This window comes from Brienomyrus brachyistius, chromosome 21, assembly GCF_023856365.1.
Source record: "Brienomyrus brachyistius isolate T26 chromosome 21, BBRACH_0.4, whole genome shotgun sequence".
Lineage (NCBI taxonomy): Eukaryota > Metazoa > Chordata > Actinopteri > Osteoglossiformes > Mormyridae > Brienomyrus > Brienomyrus brachyistius.
In genome coordinates this window covers 6,915,910-6,933,653 of record NC_064553.1, presented here as the reverse complement: position 1 = coordinate 6,933,653, position 17,744 = coordinate 6,915,910, and the positions used below count along the sequence as shown (strand labels likewise).

General features: G+C 40.6%; 1 protein-coding gene across 1 annotated transcript in view; it reads right to left on the bottom strand.

Annotated features, from left to right (window-relative positions):
• LOC125716482 (myomegalin-like) overlaps positions 1–13,672 on the bottom strand; it is a 58,556-nt gene extending 44,884 nt beyond the window's left edge. Inside the window, exons 1-3 of the mRNA XM_048988796.1 lie at positions 13,548–13,672; positions 9,119–9,171; positions 7,134–7,201 (exon numbers count right to left, since the gene is read on the bottom strand). Coding sequence (XP_048844753.1) covers positions 7,134–7,201; positions 9,119–9,171; positions 13,548–13,594 — 168 coding nt within the window. The 5' untranslated portion in view covers positions 13,595–13,672. The remainder of the gene's footprint in view (positions 1–7,133; positions 7,202–9,118; positions 9,172–13,547) is intronic.
• Between the last annotated feature and the right edge of the window lie 4,072 nt (positions 13,673–17,744).

Sequence of the window (17,744 nt, the reverse complement as noted above, 5' to 3'; positions counted from 1 at the left end):
ATAAATCATGCGTGACTCTACATCTTCTACAAGGCATGTAGCTTAGATTGCATCTATATGCATAAAACTGAAACATGCTTACAAAGCGGGATCCTACAGCATCTATCAATGAAGTGCAGTATATTTGGCTTCAATTTAATGGTAACACTTAACTCGACAGGGCACAACTAATATAGTATTGTGCTGTTATGTATTAATTACCCACAAACTAAGTCTTAGTTACATACTATTCATGCTACTTCATCATTAATGAATCATGATGCATGTTTTAATCTAAAGCAGTTACTATATTTACCATATATGTTAATTCTGTAAACCAATGTGAACTAATGAAGGAAAAAATAATGAATAAAACAAATCAATACTGAAAACTGATATTTTATGTTTGCTCATCATTAATGAATCATAACATCTTTCAGATTAAGAAGACACTAAATTTGTTCATGATTTATACTTCAGTAGTAACTGTGTTATTACTGAGTGCTTGTGCCCCATCAAGTGAAGTGTTACCAATTGAATTAACGGGGCTAATTTGCTTCATATTCTGCTTCACACCACTGAAGTTCAAGAATATCAATTAAAGCATGAATTATGTATTGAAGTATGAAGTAATAGAGAAAAGCCATTGTTGGACATATATATAAACAGTTCTTAGAAGACACAAATGCGAATACACCACAAAGGAAGACCTCTGCAAAGCCTTAAGAAACCTGTGATGTTGTGACTGTTGACATTTGCCTCCATAAATGGTACAAAACTTGTTAATTTTTAACATACAAATCAAGCTGTATAAGGATGCAAACCATTTTAGTTATATAAAATTAAATGTATTAAATTACTTCAGGAGGCTATTCAACAGAATATGGGTGGGCAGTCTGAGCCAGAAAGGGCTGCTGTGTATTCATAATTTCGCTGCGACTCCCTAATTAGATTATTAATTAGAGGACTGATTGGCTGAAGAGTCCTCACACCTGGGTTCGAACAGCTGACCTACAGGTTACCCCAAAAACCTGCATACACACTTTGCGGATAAGATTGGCCACCCCTGCAAAAGAATGTAGGTATTAAAATGAATGAAGGTATTAAAATGTGAAATGCAGATGTTATATATGATATTCAAGGTTTTAGGAGTTTGTAGTCTCTCAGTTTGCCAGAACATCATTATTAATTTTTTCGATTTCACGAGTTTTTATGTGTGTCATATACCGTATATCCACAAGGTGGCGACAAAACACCCGAAATCGTAAGATTAATTTATAGGCTATAATCCACATAGCTTTGATTTAGTATTAACAATAAACAACAAAAAAGCAGGATTTTTGGACCAGAAATTAAAGTGGCTTGCAGCCTTATACTCATACAGCGCAGTATAACTTTACAGGTTTTACCACAGTCCCAATTTTGTTCAAGCTTTCCATCATAACCTTTAAGGTTAAAAAAAGCCTTCAGAAGCATGTTATTTATTCTCTGAAGAGCTTTTTTCCATCATCCCTGAAGTTATGCTGTTACACAAATCACAAAGAAAGCAGCTATGACATTCAAATACCATTAATAAGTATACACAGTTATGTAATCCAATATTATGCATAAAACCAATCCAGTGACATGCAGTGCGCAGAAAGTTTACGAATCCTCATATTTGCTAATATCTAACAACAGAGCTCACGGGAAGCCAGTCATGGAAGGGAAAGGCGGAGAAAAACACCTCCAGAGGGAGCCTGTAAAGAACATTTAGCATCACATGCTAGTCAAGGATGAACATTAAGACTTTAAGAAGGTTAAGACTAAGATGGCACAAGCTCTTTGGGAATGTGACTATTTCAACTGAAACACATGATGGCAGAGCAGCGCAAAAACACAGAAACTGTTTTCAGCATCAGTCAAAGCTAGTATGCAACTAGTTTCTACCTCGACACATCAAGCTTCTACAGGTTGTATTTACTGAGCTTAAATAACGTTGCAACCAACCTGGGGCTAGCATCATGAAGTAGGATTTCTTGCATAGCCAAATAACTTGCGGGATATAAGGTACCCCAGGTTAAACTAACTATCTTTGTTCACTTACATTCAGGCCGGACTATCGTAAATCTGAAAAGGTAGTCATCCGGTAAACAAAAAAATCCTGCTTCACGATACAGGCCCTTCAACTGCTTCTTGTTCGCAATTTTCTATGGCAAGACCATTACTTACCAAACACCACAGCCAAGCCAGGCTGGATAGTTAGGATTCACTCATTTTGTGAATTGACTCAAGCTTCTGCATCATAAAATTCTCAACAGAACGTTAGGACTTTGATGGCGAAACTGTAATATTTCACATAGCCACAAAAGCATTTTTACAATGTACAAGATACAACAATATACAACTATTGCTAGATGCCATAAGAAAGCAATGCAACCAGACACATTAAATGTGCTTGTATTACCCAGCAATTAAAAAAAAAACAGCTACCAGCTCTCGTCTCCGACCATTATTATGCACATGCCAGTCCATTTTCTGTGCACCGCTGCACTGCCCCAATTGTAGGATACTTAAATAGAAAAACTCAAAATGAATAAAAACTAATCAAACTAATTTAATTATGTTTTAATACGCACTTATTCACTTCAGTCCTCATTATTATAAACCCATTTGAGAGATCGTAAGGCAGAGCGCCAATCAACACACCTAACACGCAATCGCCAATTTAACCCAACCACTTCAGCGATCCAATACTGGATTGTGGGAGAACGTCTACATGCAACTAAAACCGGGGTCATATGTCCAACCCCAGAACACCACGCCAACAGCACAAGAAAGTCAGTCACTATGTCACCCAGTACAACTTAAATTATTTTAAATTACAATAACTTCAGTTACAACACTATTACAATTAAAAACATAATAAAAATAAAATGACATAAATCACAGCTGCACAGTTACCGCTACTACCACCAGAGAAACATTTTCATTAATAATATCTGTTCTAAACTCCGCTGGGGCTTCGACAATAATGTACTCTAAACTGCAGCGCGGTGCGGTTTAAATTCCCCTTAAACATGACCTGCCAAATATACTTTTTTCTAAGATTCCAATAAAATATCTGCATCAGTCATCTTTAATAAGCGGACATTTTCACGAGCAGAGTCATGAGTCAGAGCATAAGGGTAACGAAGTGGATTTAAAGCAGATGTGCCCTGCCTTTACTGAATAAAATAATTACCCATATGGTTACTGTAACAGAGTAAACATCGTTATGACTTTTCAGTTAGTTAATAATTAGAAACAGAAGCAGGCTGTTTAAGTGCAATGGCAACTTTGTCACTTCGCAATTAAATAAACAAACGATTCTAGCCCTTTTTGTCATGGTCTCCCATTCTGTTTTAGAGGAAGATGTCCATGGTGATATAAATATTGTTACAAATATGCCCGAAATACTCCTTGCTTTGCAAAGTGTACTTCACAAAGCCGTTGAAGCCCATGTACAACGTTGTGCATCATCAGTAAGCCATAGCCTACCTCCCGTATGCTTACCAGTATTAACGTCCTTACGATAAATCACCTTTTCAGGAGAAGCGACTCGATACATGAGTCAGCATTTTATATTTGTCACAATAAACGTTGACGTTATTGAGTAGAGAATATTACGTACGCCAGTTTCTTGCAAATTCCGACGGGCATATGCTACTATGCATTTTACGCATGAAAAGGTCAGCGGATAAAACATACACAACACAGTACATCGACTCATTAATATCAGGTAATTCTAATGACTATGTTCGACACGGATGTCTCATTAAAACTGCTATTTTTTATGTTTCCTCTCCTTTTTATTCTACTTTTTAAGAGGCATTTGGACAACGATGCAAAACCAATTACAACGTGTTCGCTTTATGGACTTACAACCACAGTAAAAATCTTGACTTCATCGTAATTGTACAATTTCGTCGGGTAATGAAATAAAAGAACAAAAAAACATATTCTTGGTTGTTTGTAATTGTTCCCATTCAACCCCGCGTACAGATGGAGAATTACAGTGTTTGCCCGCAGATATGTCATAAAAATTCACATCTGCCCTCTGAGAGACGTAAGCACTCCCAAGTGGCTGGGCCTGGGATTAAACCAATCTGAAAGACATTTGTTAGACCTGCGAGCGGAGCAGGGTGGGAATCCGTGTAAAGACAGGCTGTCATGTAGCCGTCTTTCCTTAAGCCAGATGAGAAGTCGCCTGCCAGACTTCACTCATGGACTCTGTCCAAGAACACAGATATCGTCCCCTCTGTCCTCCTTGCTTGTGCCTCTGTCAAATGGTCACTGCGTCATCGACGCCTCCATAACAATTAAGCTCAATCCAGTGACATCCTTTTAAAATAAACTTCATTCAAAAACGGGTCTGATCTTTAAACCACTCCATCTCCTTTCCTGCAGCCAGGAAAATAAGGAGTTTTCACGCTATTTATTCTCAACCAGATGGTGGCGCTAGTGCGCTCCTAGCTAAACACTAGGGCTACGGGTCTTGGACAGGAGTACTGGGTGTGACTGATATCGCGTCAGACGAGGCTTTCCGTTTTAGTACGTATTGGAAACGTATTGCAATTTACATAAACCGCAGAGGATCCCTGTCAGGTCAGAAAGTAATAACCCAATCAAAGCAAATTTAGCCAAAATGAAAGAAAATGGAAAATAATTCAGGCCAGACTGCATGGCAGACACATGCTAGCGGTTAGCGTCTTATCCGTGAGCAGGCAGAGCCTTCGGTAACATGGTAAGGGCGTACAAGATTGCGTGATGATTCTACGGTGCCGTTACGCTACCCCTGGAGCTGACAGCGCTCCCATATGCCACGTTGTCTCTGGATATGCAAAGTTCTGCTTTTGAGAACGTACCAAAACGCTCACTAACTAGAAATAGACAAATTCTCTCTCCCTATCAAACGCATTTGTCATCAACGACTTTTCCTTTTTCGCCACTGATTCAGAATCCAGTTAAAGGGCCACAGAATCGGTGCAGGCAACAGTCTTCGAACTGGTCCTACAGAACCATTTATATTTGTGTAGCAGAAAATTAGCTACGCTGAACCATACCCATACACAAACAGCATTAAGAAAACAAATGTAAATGCAAACAAACAATGAGGGATTTACGTAGAAACCCAAAAATCACTGATGCATTTCTGAAATGAATCACAATCCTTTAATAAGCAAGATTACACCATGCACTGCTTCTCATTACGGTAAATTACTTAACTGGAGGAAAATCAGATATATTAAAATGTATAATTACCATATGCTTTCGATTTTTTTTTAGATACTAAAATCTTAAAACGGAAATGAATGATGACTTATTGGGCAGATTGCGTCTCTAGGTAAAAAGTAAACAAATCCATCATCTAAAACAACACATACAGAAGTTTCATTAATCAGGGCGCTAAATGGAGTTTGAGACGTGCGGCCCCGTCTACAGTGTTTCACATAGGAAGTAATTTCAGATTAAACGGAAAATAAAATAATGCACAGACAATCAGGGCTGCTCAGAGACCAGCGCCTTTGGGCTTTTTCTGGCCCGTGGGAGTATTTTTGCCGACTTGTGTAAACATTAACATAAAAATAATACAAATTGTACACAATTCTTTCTTCGAATTATGAATATACAAGTTATATATATAAATGCCCTGGTTCTATTGATTTTTTTCCAATCCATTTTCAAAAAAGGGAAAAATAAGAGTATTGTTGTTGCTTTAATGAGACATGAAAATGATCCTTAAAACATCCTGTGTTGATAAGGAAAAGCTCAAATTTGACACTCCACAGAAACATAATGGGCCGGGTCTAGGTTACATCCAACTCACACTTTTGCTTGTCATGTGACTGTCTTAATAATTATTAAGTAACTTAAGTAATAATTATTATTAACTAAATAGTTATTATTATTATTATTATTATTATTATTATTATTATTATTATGTGAATGTCTTGTTTCATATACAGCCAACTCCTCCTCTCTGGTCAGGAAAAAAAATTGCTTTCCATTCTTTAATTACAAAATTCCAAGTAGTCACCGACATCAACATGCTAAATTATTATTTAGCCTGAAAATGAATTGCCACTGCACAGCAAACAAACTAAAGAGTGACAAGCGATGCCAGATTCTGCCCTCAAATTCAAAGATCATGCACTGATTCCTGTGTACCAACAGATGCTCGAAATGTCCGAATATGCTTTAATATCTTCAAAGCCATTCCACCGCGAAAAACTGGTTCCAGTGGGAAAAAAATGAAGGTAAACAGCTGCTAAGATTAACATAAAGGGTATTTAAACAGAACTATTAGAATTTCATTTAAAGTACATAAAAGACAGAGATAATATTTTGTGAATTAAAAGAACAAATATTTTCTCACAATCCCTTCATCCTTCTACATGAAAGATGTTCTGTTGGTACTTGGGTGCACATTAAGGGATCCGGTGTCTTGTAGAACAATCCGTCACCCTCTTTCTAGTTGTAAGGGGCCAGGAACACTTCAGAGGATTACAGGAACTGTTTCCTAAGGAAGCCGAATGGTTCTGCTAAATTATGACTGGCCGTGATTCATGACTTCCTGTGAGTTTGGAACCTTCTCGCTGGTGGGCCTGGCAAACTCGGCCAGAAGCGAACACCCCACCTCCACCTCCAATCTCAGACTGCATTCCATCTCAAGCCATACTTCCAGGAAAAGAACAGAATCGCTCGCCTCTCCAGACCATTCTTATATTTCAGAATCTGTGGGCCATGGTAGCTAGACATGTGGCACAATGCAAATCAACAAGGCACAGATCACAAAAAAGGCAAAACGAAATATCAGTGGCAGGTCCAGGCTTGACCCAACCATTTTTAGGGCCCTAAGCAAAATTTGATTAACCTAGTTGTCATTTGTCATCTTCCTTCCCACTCTGTCAACGCTGATCAAATGGGGCGCCCCCCTCTGGTGGCCACTGGGCATTACACTACCGCTCAGTTGTCCGTCCCAGAGCCTGAACCCTGCCATACTGAGAGGCCCCAAACATGCTGTGGAGTTTGTTGATCCTGTCCAGACCTCTACGTCTACAAAACCACATCTTTGTGGTCACGTGTGGAGCTTTCAAACAAGTAAGCATGTGAAAAAACACGGGGTGACGTACCTGCTCAAAATCCCTGAGGGTGTGAGACTGCAGGGGGGGGGCCTTCTCCGCCTCATCGCTCGAAAAGTCTGCAAAACAAAATTACCGTGATGCCAATCTGACGGAATTACGAGGAGCATCAGTGGTAAGAAAAAATGGCAGAGCAGGAGTTAGAGGTTATAGTAGTTAAGGACAGTAATTTAAAACAGCTAGAGAAGGGGCTAGGGATAAGTGAAGGACCCATCACTAGCTCAGATCTTAGGATGTACCTGCTGTTGTACCTTTGGGAATGATTCATAACCTGAGCTGCTTTCGTGAAATATCAAATACAAGACTGTAAAGGTGATGATACACAGGGCAACTTTTTGAGTAACATTGCCGGACAATTTGCTTACCGATCTTGATCAGGCAATTTCTCACTGACACTGAGCGACACATTTCTTTTTGGAAAACTTTACATCAGCAGTGGGCAGCGTTTCGCGATTATTCAGATCCAGAGGAGTTGCCCTCTGTCTCACCTGGATGGCAATTGACTGGCAACATTGCGACATCGTGTATCATCACCTTAAGACAAATACAATGTAAGAATATCAGCTAACCATGCTAACAATGGTTCATTTTAGGAATGTTTACAGAATGTGACGATTAAGGAATGGATATATTCAAAGTACCCAGTTTTCCTGATGTTCCCAGAACATTATCACACTAATACTATTACAGCTATAACTAAGAATAATAATATAAAAGCAAATGAAAGGCATGGTAGAAGGGCGGGTACCACTGCCACTTTACCCCTCGAAGGTCATGGGTTTGAGGCTGGATGGTACATTGGCAGTGTACCCATATAGCACTTTTATAAAATATTATTTTATTATAAAACAATTTTTTTTTAATGGTTTTCAGGTCATGATGTTATTGTACTGATGTTTGACCGAACCTTTGTTAAAATGTAAAGAGTGGAAATAACATTTCATAGGAACGTTCTCGGCCAATTCTGAGAAGGCCTTTTCCAAAGCGTTGGCTAAAGCTCCGGGGTTGCTTCCTGTTAAATGGGAAGTGTCCATCTACGGTACGTAAACGTTTATCCAGTTCAGAGTTACGGAGAGGCTGGAGCTTATTTTAGAAAGCACGGGAGAGAAGGCAGGGGAGCACCCTGGGTGGAATGTCGGCTGGCTAAACAAAATAATGATGATAATTATTATTACTACTGAACTCTCGTGTACGGAGCAGGTAACGCAGTAATTAAATGAACGGGACAGGTCTCTCCAGGCTGCTGCTGGAAATATCCAGCTGGATAAATATTTAAAATGCGGACCAACGAACGTTAGCCTAAATGACAGTGTCAGCAAAGCAAACACGTAGGTAATAGAAACATTATATTATAACAATAAAAAGCACTAGGGGAGTTCAGATAAGCCGGGCAGAGCGGCAGAGGCTGTCGAGAGATGATGATCATAGTCACTGTCAGACCCTTCGTGTGGGCTGTGCGCGTATTGATCAGGGAGTTTTATTACCGCATGGTAGGATTTACGAGCTGTGTTACACCTCAGCATGGATCCGCACGCAAATCACCCCTTTTTCTGCCCATCTCGGGGCTGAAGGAAAGAGGTGCTGGGGCTGCCTGGGGCCAAATGGCAGACGCCCCCCCCGCCTCCGCATGCCAGGAAAAAAACCTCAGCGAGATAAAATGACGGAGCCGATTTTTTTTTTTTCAAATTATTTTTTCGGAGGCAGTCCCAGAAGACTCAATCATAGCTACATTGGCAGCGATTAAATATCTCGCAGCTCTTAAACTGTACACCAAAAGCTCGTTAAACGTGATTAAAAACAGCGATATGCGATCGTGACCGCCAACACGGAGGTGACGGGGGGCAAACGCATAATACAAAATGGCGACCCACACTGATCAGGGACGCCTCGACCGTATACTAAACATGAAGTGGATGTCTCCTGGGGGGGGAGGAGTTGAGGACTTCTGAGCAGAGATTGAGCTTTTGATTTCTCACCTGTCAAATGGCCGGTACTCCTGGACAGGTTGCAGCGTTCCCCTATGTAGTCCCTAGAAAAGAGACAGAGGTGGCTCCATCAGTCTCTGGTCATACACTGCATTCCATGACATAAACATTCTACAGCCAGAAGCTACAAATCCAGACCAAGATTTCCTTTCTACCAACCAGCTGTACTCTGTGACTGAGACTCTTTATGCTCAACTGGTAGAAACACAACCTTGGTCTGGATTTGTAGCTTTTGAACCTGAAATGCCCAACACTGATGCTCAGACACCCTGCCACAACAGAAAAAAACACTGTTATATAGCCCTCATCGAAGAATTCAGATCAATTACATCAGGAAAGGGAGGAAATGTAAGCTGGTGGTGTAAAGTGCAGTAAATCATGACCTCGTCTGCTAATTAACTTTCAGTCGTTAGTGAAATTCAAAAATTATTCAAGGTCACTGGCTTTTGGGCATATCATGCCTCCCAGCGGCTCGTTAAAATGACTCTGTGGTCCTGGGCTTTTGCTGATGCATGACCTCACCGAATGTTCTTCATCTCTAGCCTTACACCCTGATAAATCCACACATCTCCTGGACTTACTTGGAGATGCTCGCTACCGAGAAACAAAGGAAAATAGCACTTTCCCTAAATGAGTCTTTACTCTTCTACTTACAGCTCAGTTAACTGGGGAAAAGATCATTTTTGGACAAAAGAAGGGATGGATACACTGGACAGTAACATGAGACAAGAGGAACCTGCTACAGAACGGTTTCCCAGCTGGCCAGAGACACCGATGACTTGTTTAGTACTGGACAGGAGGTTCACCAAGGAGCAAGGCCTTCAGGATTGTTGAGCTTCTATGTTGCTCTTCCACTTTCAGCTCAGAAAACATCACACATTTCAAACATCTCTCTCCTTGGTCAAATTTATGGGGACACTGATTCACGAAAGTTCCATTTGCAGATGGATTTTTGAACGCTAAGACGCTCAAGTTGGCATGAGCGTAATGAGGTCTGTTTCAGCATCTGCCGAATAGCAGGACGATCGGCGACCTTCTCGTCTGTCAGCTGACGATGGGATTCTGCAGCATAGTGGAATTAAGGTTCTAAGCGAAATCATCCAGATAAAGGATCTGCATGGGCAGATTTGGCATCCGCTGGCAAACACCTGCACTCGGGCTACTAAGCAATCTTGCTCAAGCCTCTTTCCCCAGACCTATGAGGTTCTCCAAAATACCTGTTAACCAAGTTCATTCTTTCTAGATTAAGGCTACTTTCTGTTTTCTATTAGTGTACCGCATTTTGTGAAATCCTGAACATCAGTATTTCGTTATCACCAGACTGCTTATTAGAACCATATGATGCAAGATGATATTGCTACCTGCTCTGTATATATGGATCCACCCCCACTCCACTGTATACATGGACCCACGCGCCGCCCCCCCCCCCCCCCCCCGGAGAGGGCAGCTGTGATCATCATACAAACCAAGTTTCACAATAATATGATTTCTGGATTTGGAGGAAAACCTGACTGATGTGTTGCTAACAGCCAATTTAAATTCAGCTTAATGTCATTCAGCCTGTGACCTTTGTCAGTGAGTACAAGGCAAATCATTCCCGGGTCAGTGGCAAGGGAGGCAATACAGCTACAGATTATTACAATTCTTCGTGTACAGCCAGTAATACTACAACATATCAACAAACAAAATACCCCATTTCCAGTCAAACTGTGAGTATTCTGGGTCATGGTTATACGTCACCAATGACCTGACTTCATTGTTGGGTCCGGCTACACTAAACAGACTACACAAAACAAAACTGCTTCTAAGACGTAAACACATCTTCATTATGGTAAACTGAGAATATTCTGGCAAATAAGAAGCCCCCTCCCCCTCAACAATAATATACAGCCGTTTTTCATCCTGAGAACAAATGTTTACATCAGGTCTATGTCTCCAGCCGAACTTACGAAAAGAACCTTAAGCAGGAAAATATACTGCTGTTTGTTCAAAACTGATACTGTACATGTTATACGTTGAATAGGTGGTTGTAAGTTAACAGGGGACTGAATGTCTTATCTGGGCTCAATCCAAAAGCTTCACTGTACAGGAAGAGAAAGATTTAGCTCAAAGAAAAACACCTTATGGAGTTTCCTGAACCCCCCCAAAGGCAGTACAGCTATTTATGTCATTAATCTGTGTATCTTTCAATGATTTATGGCTTTTAGCTCAGATGCTCCTTAGAAGGCACATTCCATGTTAGACGTGTGTGTGTGTGTGTGTGTGTGTAACCCTCTACTTATATAAAAAAGACCTGCCTGAAACCACGTCTTTCCCACCCTATTTTGGACAGCAGTCACTAACAGATACTGGCAGGTAAAAATTAAATTTTGGTCAGAATGTTTTATTTCGATACAAAAAGAAAATTACGAAAATCTCCACTCACTTTTGCATGGTGAATCTCCACCACTGGTTGTGGGATTTCACTGTGAATCACTTTCTCTCTTTTTTCTTCTCAAGCTTTGCTCTGGTACCTGGATTAGTGGGGCTTCTTGTTGGCGTCTTGGTGAAAATTGTGGGTTAATTTCACCAATATTTTTGGTTAAACCAAAAAAATCTTGAATTAGTTTTTTTATACATACGGGAGGCTGACTACGTGTAAAGAAATAAGAATTTGAAGCACTATCTGAAGCCAGTTTTCACACTTACACTTACCTGCCAGTACCCAATAACAACAGTTTTGATTCCCTTAAGTAATAAAACTAAACAAATACACTATCAGTTTCCTCTCAATAATCATTGCCAGTGAATCATTGCCTCCTCCTAACTGTATCACTGCAGTTTCTACTCGGAGTAAAACCATGTGCAGAAAAAAGTGAAAATGCGACACTAATTGGCTAATTAGAAGCAGGTCACCATCTTATTGTTCTCCACGAATTCCATAATTAGCTCTGACATTTCCTCATTTCCTCACAAGAGGGCAGCACCGCGGCCTCACTGTGGCAGCTGTGGGCTCAAATCCCGCCCCCGCTCTGTATCTGCCGTGGCTGCACCCCCTGCCCTATGCTCCATGGGACAGGTTTCGTTCACACGCCCCCCGCCACGCCCTGTCCCGCCCCGCCACACCACCTTACCGAAATAATAATAATAATAATAATAATAATAATAATAATAATAATAATAATAATAGGACTGGAAATTTGGTGGATTTCTTTCCGAGAGAATGAGATTCCACACGAGTGTTGTCAGCACACTAACTATCCCAGGTGGTTTACAGCGAGAGATGACGGAGTTGACATCTATACAGTTAATCCGAAATTAACACTATTGGGTAACTCAACGTTCAGTGTAAATATAAATAGCACTAATACAATGTTCTTGTACTTAAGACTTTGAATGACAGTGTCCGTTACATAGGAATAATACAACAAATCGCTGTAATTTGGCAATTATATAGCTTCAATTACAAAACAATGAGAACCCAACACGCACAATATGCAGTAGTCTAAATCCACTTTAAACATTACAAAGTTAACACATGACAGTGATGTTCCAACTCACTCTGAACATTAAACACTGTAAAGTAAAAGAAATTATAGTGATGATGTTGAATTTGAGGTATTTTAATGTGTTTTCCTCTCTAAATTTCTTGGGATAGCCTAGCTGTGATTATTAGATGTTGAAAATGAGTCCTCATGTGATTGAACTAACCACTTCGGCGCTGAGACAGAAATCGTGTGACAAGTCCAGTAATCCACTGGATCAAATGCTTAAATAGCCACACTGGGTTATGCTGGTAGAGTATTTAATCCATGTTAAACCGAATTCGTATGTTCATATTATGTTTTACGCACTCTATCAATAATGGTGAATTATTGGCCTCAAATCATTGAAATACGTCCACCTTGTGATGTCACGTGACATACGAAAAAAACCATAGTAACAGGAATAAAACGTATTTATTATGCAAAATCAAATTTAAATGTGGGGTTATAAACATTACCAACATATGAAATACATATGACAAAACAGTGATAAATATTTTATAAACACAAATCAAATGAATTCAAGAAAAACGTGTATCGGCAAAAATAATATAAATTTCAGCATAATAAATCATGAAAGGTTTGCATTTATAGCGAACTAAAACCTAAATGTAACCCGTGCCATGCTAATAATGGCTGAAACACTTAAACACAGAGAAAGCTTTCCGTTGCGAACGCTTACATTGTTACTACGGTTTTATATTGGGGAGTGTGAAGCATCCCTTTGTCTTGCTTTAAACACGAGAGCACGAGTATTGCCACATCTAATCAAGGTCTGTTACCGGCGTCGTGTCGATAATAAAATAGGAAGACATGAGTACCACAGCATTTTATGCAACGGTCAGTTCATCATAAAGCACAATGCATCTTTTACGCGCCTTGTGATGGAATATTACCTTTCCACTCTCCTCCAGGAGTGATCCTGTACTGGAGCGCAGTCCATGGCAGTTAATTAAGGGGTAGCCTCCCACGAAATCCCCCGTCATTTAAGTCATTCGGCCATCGGTCCCTGTGCTGTTTTCAGAAAAGCAGAGCGTGGGCACTGTCACATTTCAAATGTGATATTGTGGAGCAAATCAGAAGATGGTGCACGTGCTGAACTAAGGATACGGCACGCTACTCTTGTCACCGCTACCTCCCGTTAATCATGCATGCAGACTGATTCCTCACGGGTTCCGCCGGTAAACGGTGATTCCCCGTTTGGGCTTCGAAAATTGCACATTGCATCCAGGGATTCTGACTTGGCCTGTTGTACAAATTAATCCACAAAACAGTAGCTTAGCAGGGGTCGCGTTGTCTGCAAAAGCTGCTAGAGTAGCTAAATTAGAATTGCGCTTGCGCATGAAGAATTATCTTGTCATTGGACAACATGATTATTTGCGATAAATCTTTCAAGTACGCAAGCATGTGAATTTATTCACTTGCTTTATTATGTTAAATCTCTTTGTTCACTTCCATTTGCGTCAAGCTAGAAACTAAAGCTGGTAGTTCAACCAAATAATTTGCGCTGGGAGACAGAGGTTATTCCTGACGAAGAAACAGAAGATGTAGCCTACATTTGAATAAAAATGTGACAAATATTTTGTAACTATAATATTTTGTAACTGTTTTGTGGAGGAGAGGCTACTTCTCATGAAGGCTCAGTACGAGCAGTGTTAGAATGAGAAGAGTGTTCCAGCAGCCTGCACAAATGAACCTGCCAGCGACTACTTACTTTATGCTTTATATCGCCACCTAGTGGCATGAGTCAATATTCAATTTTTCACTTCGGTAGGCTACCGGAAGTTCACGTAAAAACAATTAGGACGATGTGATGCAAATGAAAATAAATGTTTATAATGTTATATTCTGAAATAAAAAACGACAAATAATTTATTTTATTTATGTTAGCAAAATAATAATGGTAAACGAAATTCAAAATATTTTAACAACGAGATACAGCGTTCTGTACCGACTAGGCAGTCAGTTCGCAGCCTTGTCGCAATAATCATCTGTATCTGAATCTTGCGAACAGTATTGTCCATGTTTTACTGCGCTTTATTAAATACACGCCAGACAGGTCCTAAGCCCACTGACACCCTCCCCCAAATCCGCTTTGAAAATATCATGTTTTTTCCAAAGCACTGAGATCTGTTAATATTTTCCCTTATTTGGCTAATTACAGATTGCCATGTTTCCGTTCATTCAGGAAAGTGAGTCACGTGTTAGCGGCTGGAGTCGGGCTGGCAGCGTGCTTGCAAAGGGAAATGCGTCGCATTCCATTCGGTTCCCCTCGGAACCGGCTTCGGCGGCTCAGCTGCACCGCCCAGCTATTCAGTTCAGATCGCCGCAGGACTCCATGTCAAAAACCATAAAACCTTTTTTTAAATTTTATTTCGCACAGACACGATCATCCTGAGACATCGCCGCCCACGGCTCATCAGACCAACACGGTTGGTCATTAGGTTTTATCTCTTGACAAACTCCCAGTTCAAACTGAGCTGTGGTGTCAATTTCACAGTTCGCACGGGAACCTTGTCACACGTGTGTTTAAAACAGCGCGAGAAACCCAGTACGCTGATGAAGCTAAACATCTTTCAGCGCGCTTCGTGCTTATTTGACCTTCCGGTCTAACGTGGGGTGTGTGTCACATCAAGGCCACAAGGATAAATACCTTCAATCAGGCTCCCGCCTCTTGTGCCAATTTGTCTTTTAATTCTTTTGTCTTTTAAATTCAACCTAGGACTTCGTTTCCTATATTTTGTGGATTTTAATGACGAAAATAGAAGAACAAACGAAAATCTGTTAAATGGCATTTTTCACGTGCAGTAACATTATATATATATATTGCTTAGGCCTACAGACCTTACAAAACTCGAATAAATTAGCGAATGGTTTGAGGTCAGTTAATGTTTCATTAAGTTGCTCTATTTAAAATGCAATTACTGTTCAAGATACAGTGTTTTAGAGGGCGGTGCAAAAACACGCTTTGTCATTTGTTCTTGTAATTGCTGTTTTAAATCAAATGCGCGTTTCATTTCACCCTCCAACTGTCGCTTTCATCCTTGTCTCCGTTTAATTTCAGTCATTAAATTACTGAAAACACTCTTAAATGGATCAGTGCACGTAGTGGCATATAACGTCTCAGTGATTGAGGTCTGAAATGCGGAAACAGATGATTTAAATGCTCACGTCTTTCCCACCACATCATTGGCCGCATCGGTCTCTATTAATCTAAACGATTTCACTTTTCCCCATAAGTAATTGCAGCACTTTTAGGCTGCGTGGGTGTATTCTGGGCTGAATGCATGTTTTTCTTTCTTGGGGGGGCTGCAGCTCGGTGAATGGACGACCGTTTTGCCTAGTGTCATACGCGGATTACGGGATCGCACGCATCCTCTGAGTCACGGCAGTCCGCGGCGGTAAACATTTGAGCCGTGGGAGAAAAAAAAACATGAAGCCGGAGAGTCTCTCCGCTCTGTGGTTGTGTGAAACAACCCGCTGGGCTTTACTCATGCCGTGAACTAGCAACATAATCAAAAACAAAAAGCCAAACTCCCTCCCAGTCATTCAAGTGGTCTTTCGGCTATTCCTCCAGACACGGCAGGAGAGGACTGCAGATTAAAGAGGATTCTTTCCACAACGAGTCAAGAGTCAGTTTGACTTCCTCAGCACTTTGGGGCAAACGAAGAGGGCGAGAGCCAGAGTGGCCTGTCACAGGAAAGAAAATTTCAAAACCATAACTATTTTAATTGATATGTATAGAAACACAAGGGGAAAATACTAAACGTAATTGTTCCTTAAAATGGGATCTACCTACACGTACGGAAGAAAATTCGTTGTACAGATCGTACACCCGTCCCTTCTGCGAAACAAAAACATACAAGGCAAAAGCTATTTGAATATATCTTTGTCGACTAAACCTACCTGCAATAAATATTAATGCATAACTGTATGGACTTCTCGATTTCGAATGGTGACGTTGTTGATTAATATTTGTGTATTTATCTCCTGTGAAGGCCAGAATTTTCTTGCTGCATATAGTTAGACACATGAATTAGAGGAATTTGTAACAGATCGAACCTTTACAACGTCAGGCTAAACAACCTGTAGCTTCATGTGTAATTTCAGAAGACTGAATTGTGAATTACAGAATCGCATCCGCCTAACTTGTAAATAGAATACACATGCACACTGGAATCTAGTTTTAAACTTGGCAGGGCTGCCGGCCAATCGGTTTGTGAAAACTGCTGGCAGCTTCCTTAATAAGCTTTAATCAGAACCGTACCCTGGGCCTGCGCTTTTCAGGACAGCATGTGGTGGGGGGGCGTCATTAAAAATCCATCCAGCGTAATTTCCAGTAGATTCAAAGCAGATGACTGAAATATGTTTCGTCCCCAGGATTTAAACTCAAAGTCAGGATCGGCGCTGCCAAAGCAGTCATTCTTGCCTGTATTATTGGGGTAGAATCTTTAGCTTTGGAAAAGCAAAGGATTGGGACAATAACTTATTTGGATCACTGGAAAATCAAGATTATGAATTATTATGAGCTGTCAAACTATCAGCATGCATTGCTACAATCACTGTACTAGAAGCTGTGGAACGTGAAAAACTATATACCATTGCCTTGATCGTCTTCATTATCCACAATGTTATTACAGTTGTGAAGTGGAGCTCAGACATTCATTTCTGCCAACACTTCAGGAAAAAAAAAACTCGGGATTTTGAGGCGAGGGTGCCTGGACTACTCTGAGAGCTGTCTCCATGGTAACAAGGCAGAATTGCACGCCCCAGCTCTGCACAGACGAGCAGAATGTAGGACAGAGTTCTTCTGCAGGCAAACTGGCTCAGGGAGAGGCTGTGTGCATGTGCAAGGCAGGTCCACCCCAAATGCACACTGTGGGTTCGAGTAGCAGAGACCAGGAACAAACCTTAATTACCCACATATAGGCATCACTACGTCCTGCTTAATTACCCACATATAGGCATCACTGCACAATTCATGTGAGTTGGAACAGAATCAAAGTTCGTGAGACAAACGATTCCTACTGTTACCCATGCACATTCTGATTACTCAAAATACTTTATTTGTGCAACAGTGATACACTTCATAT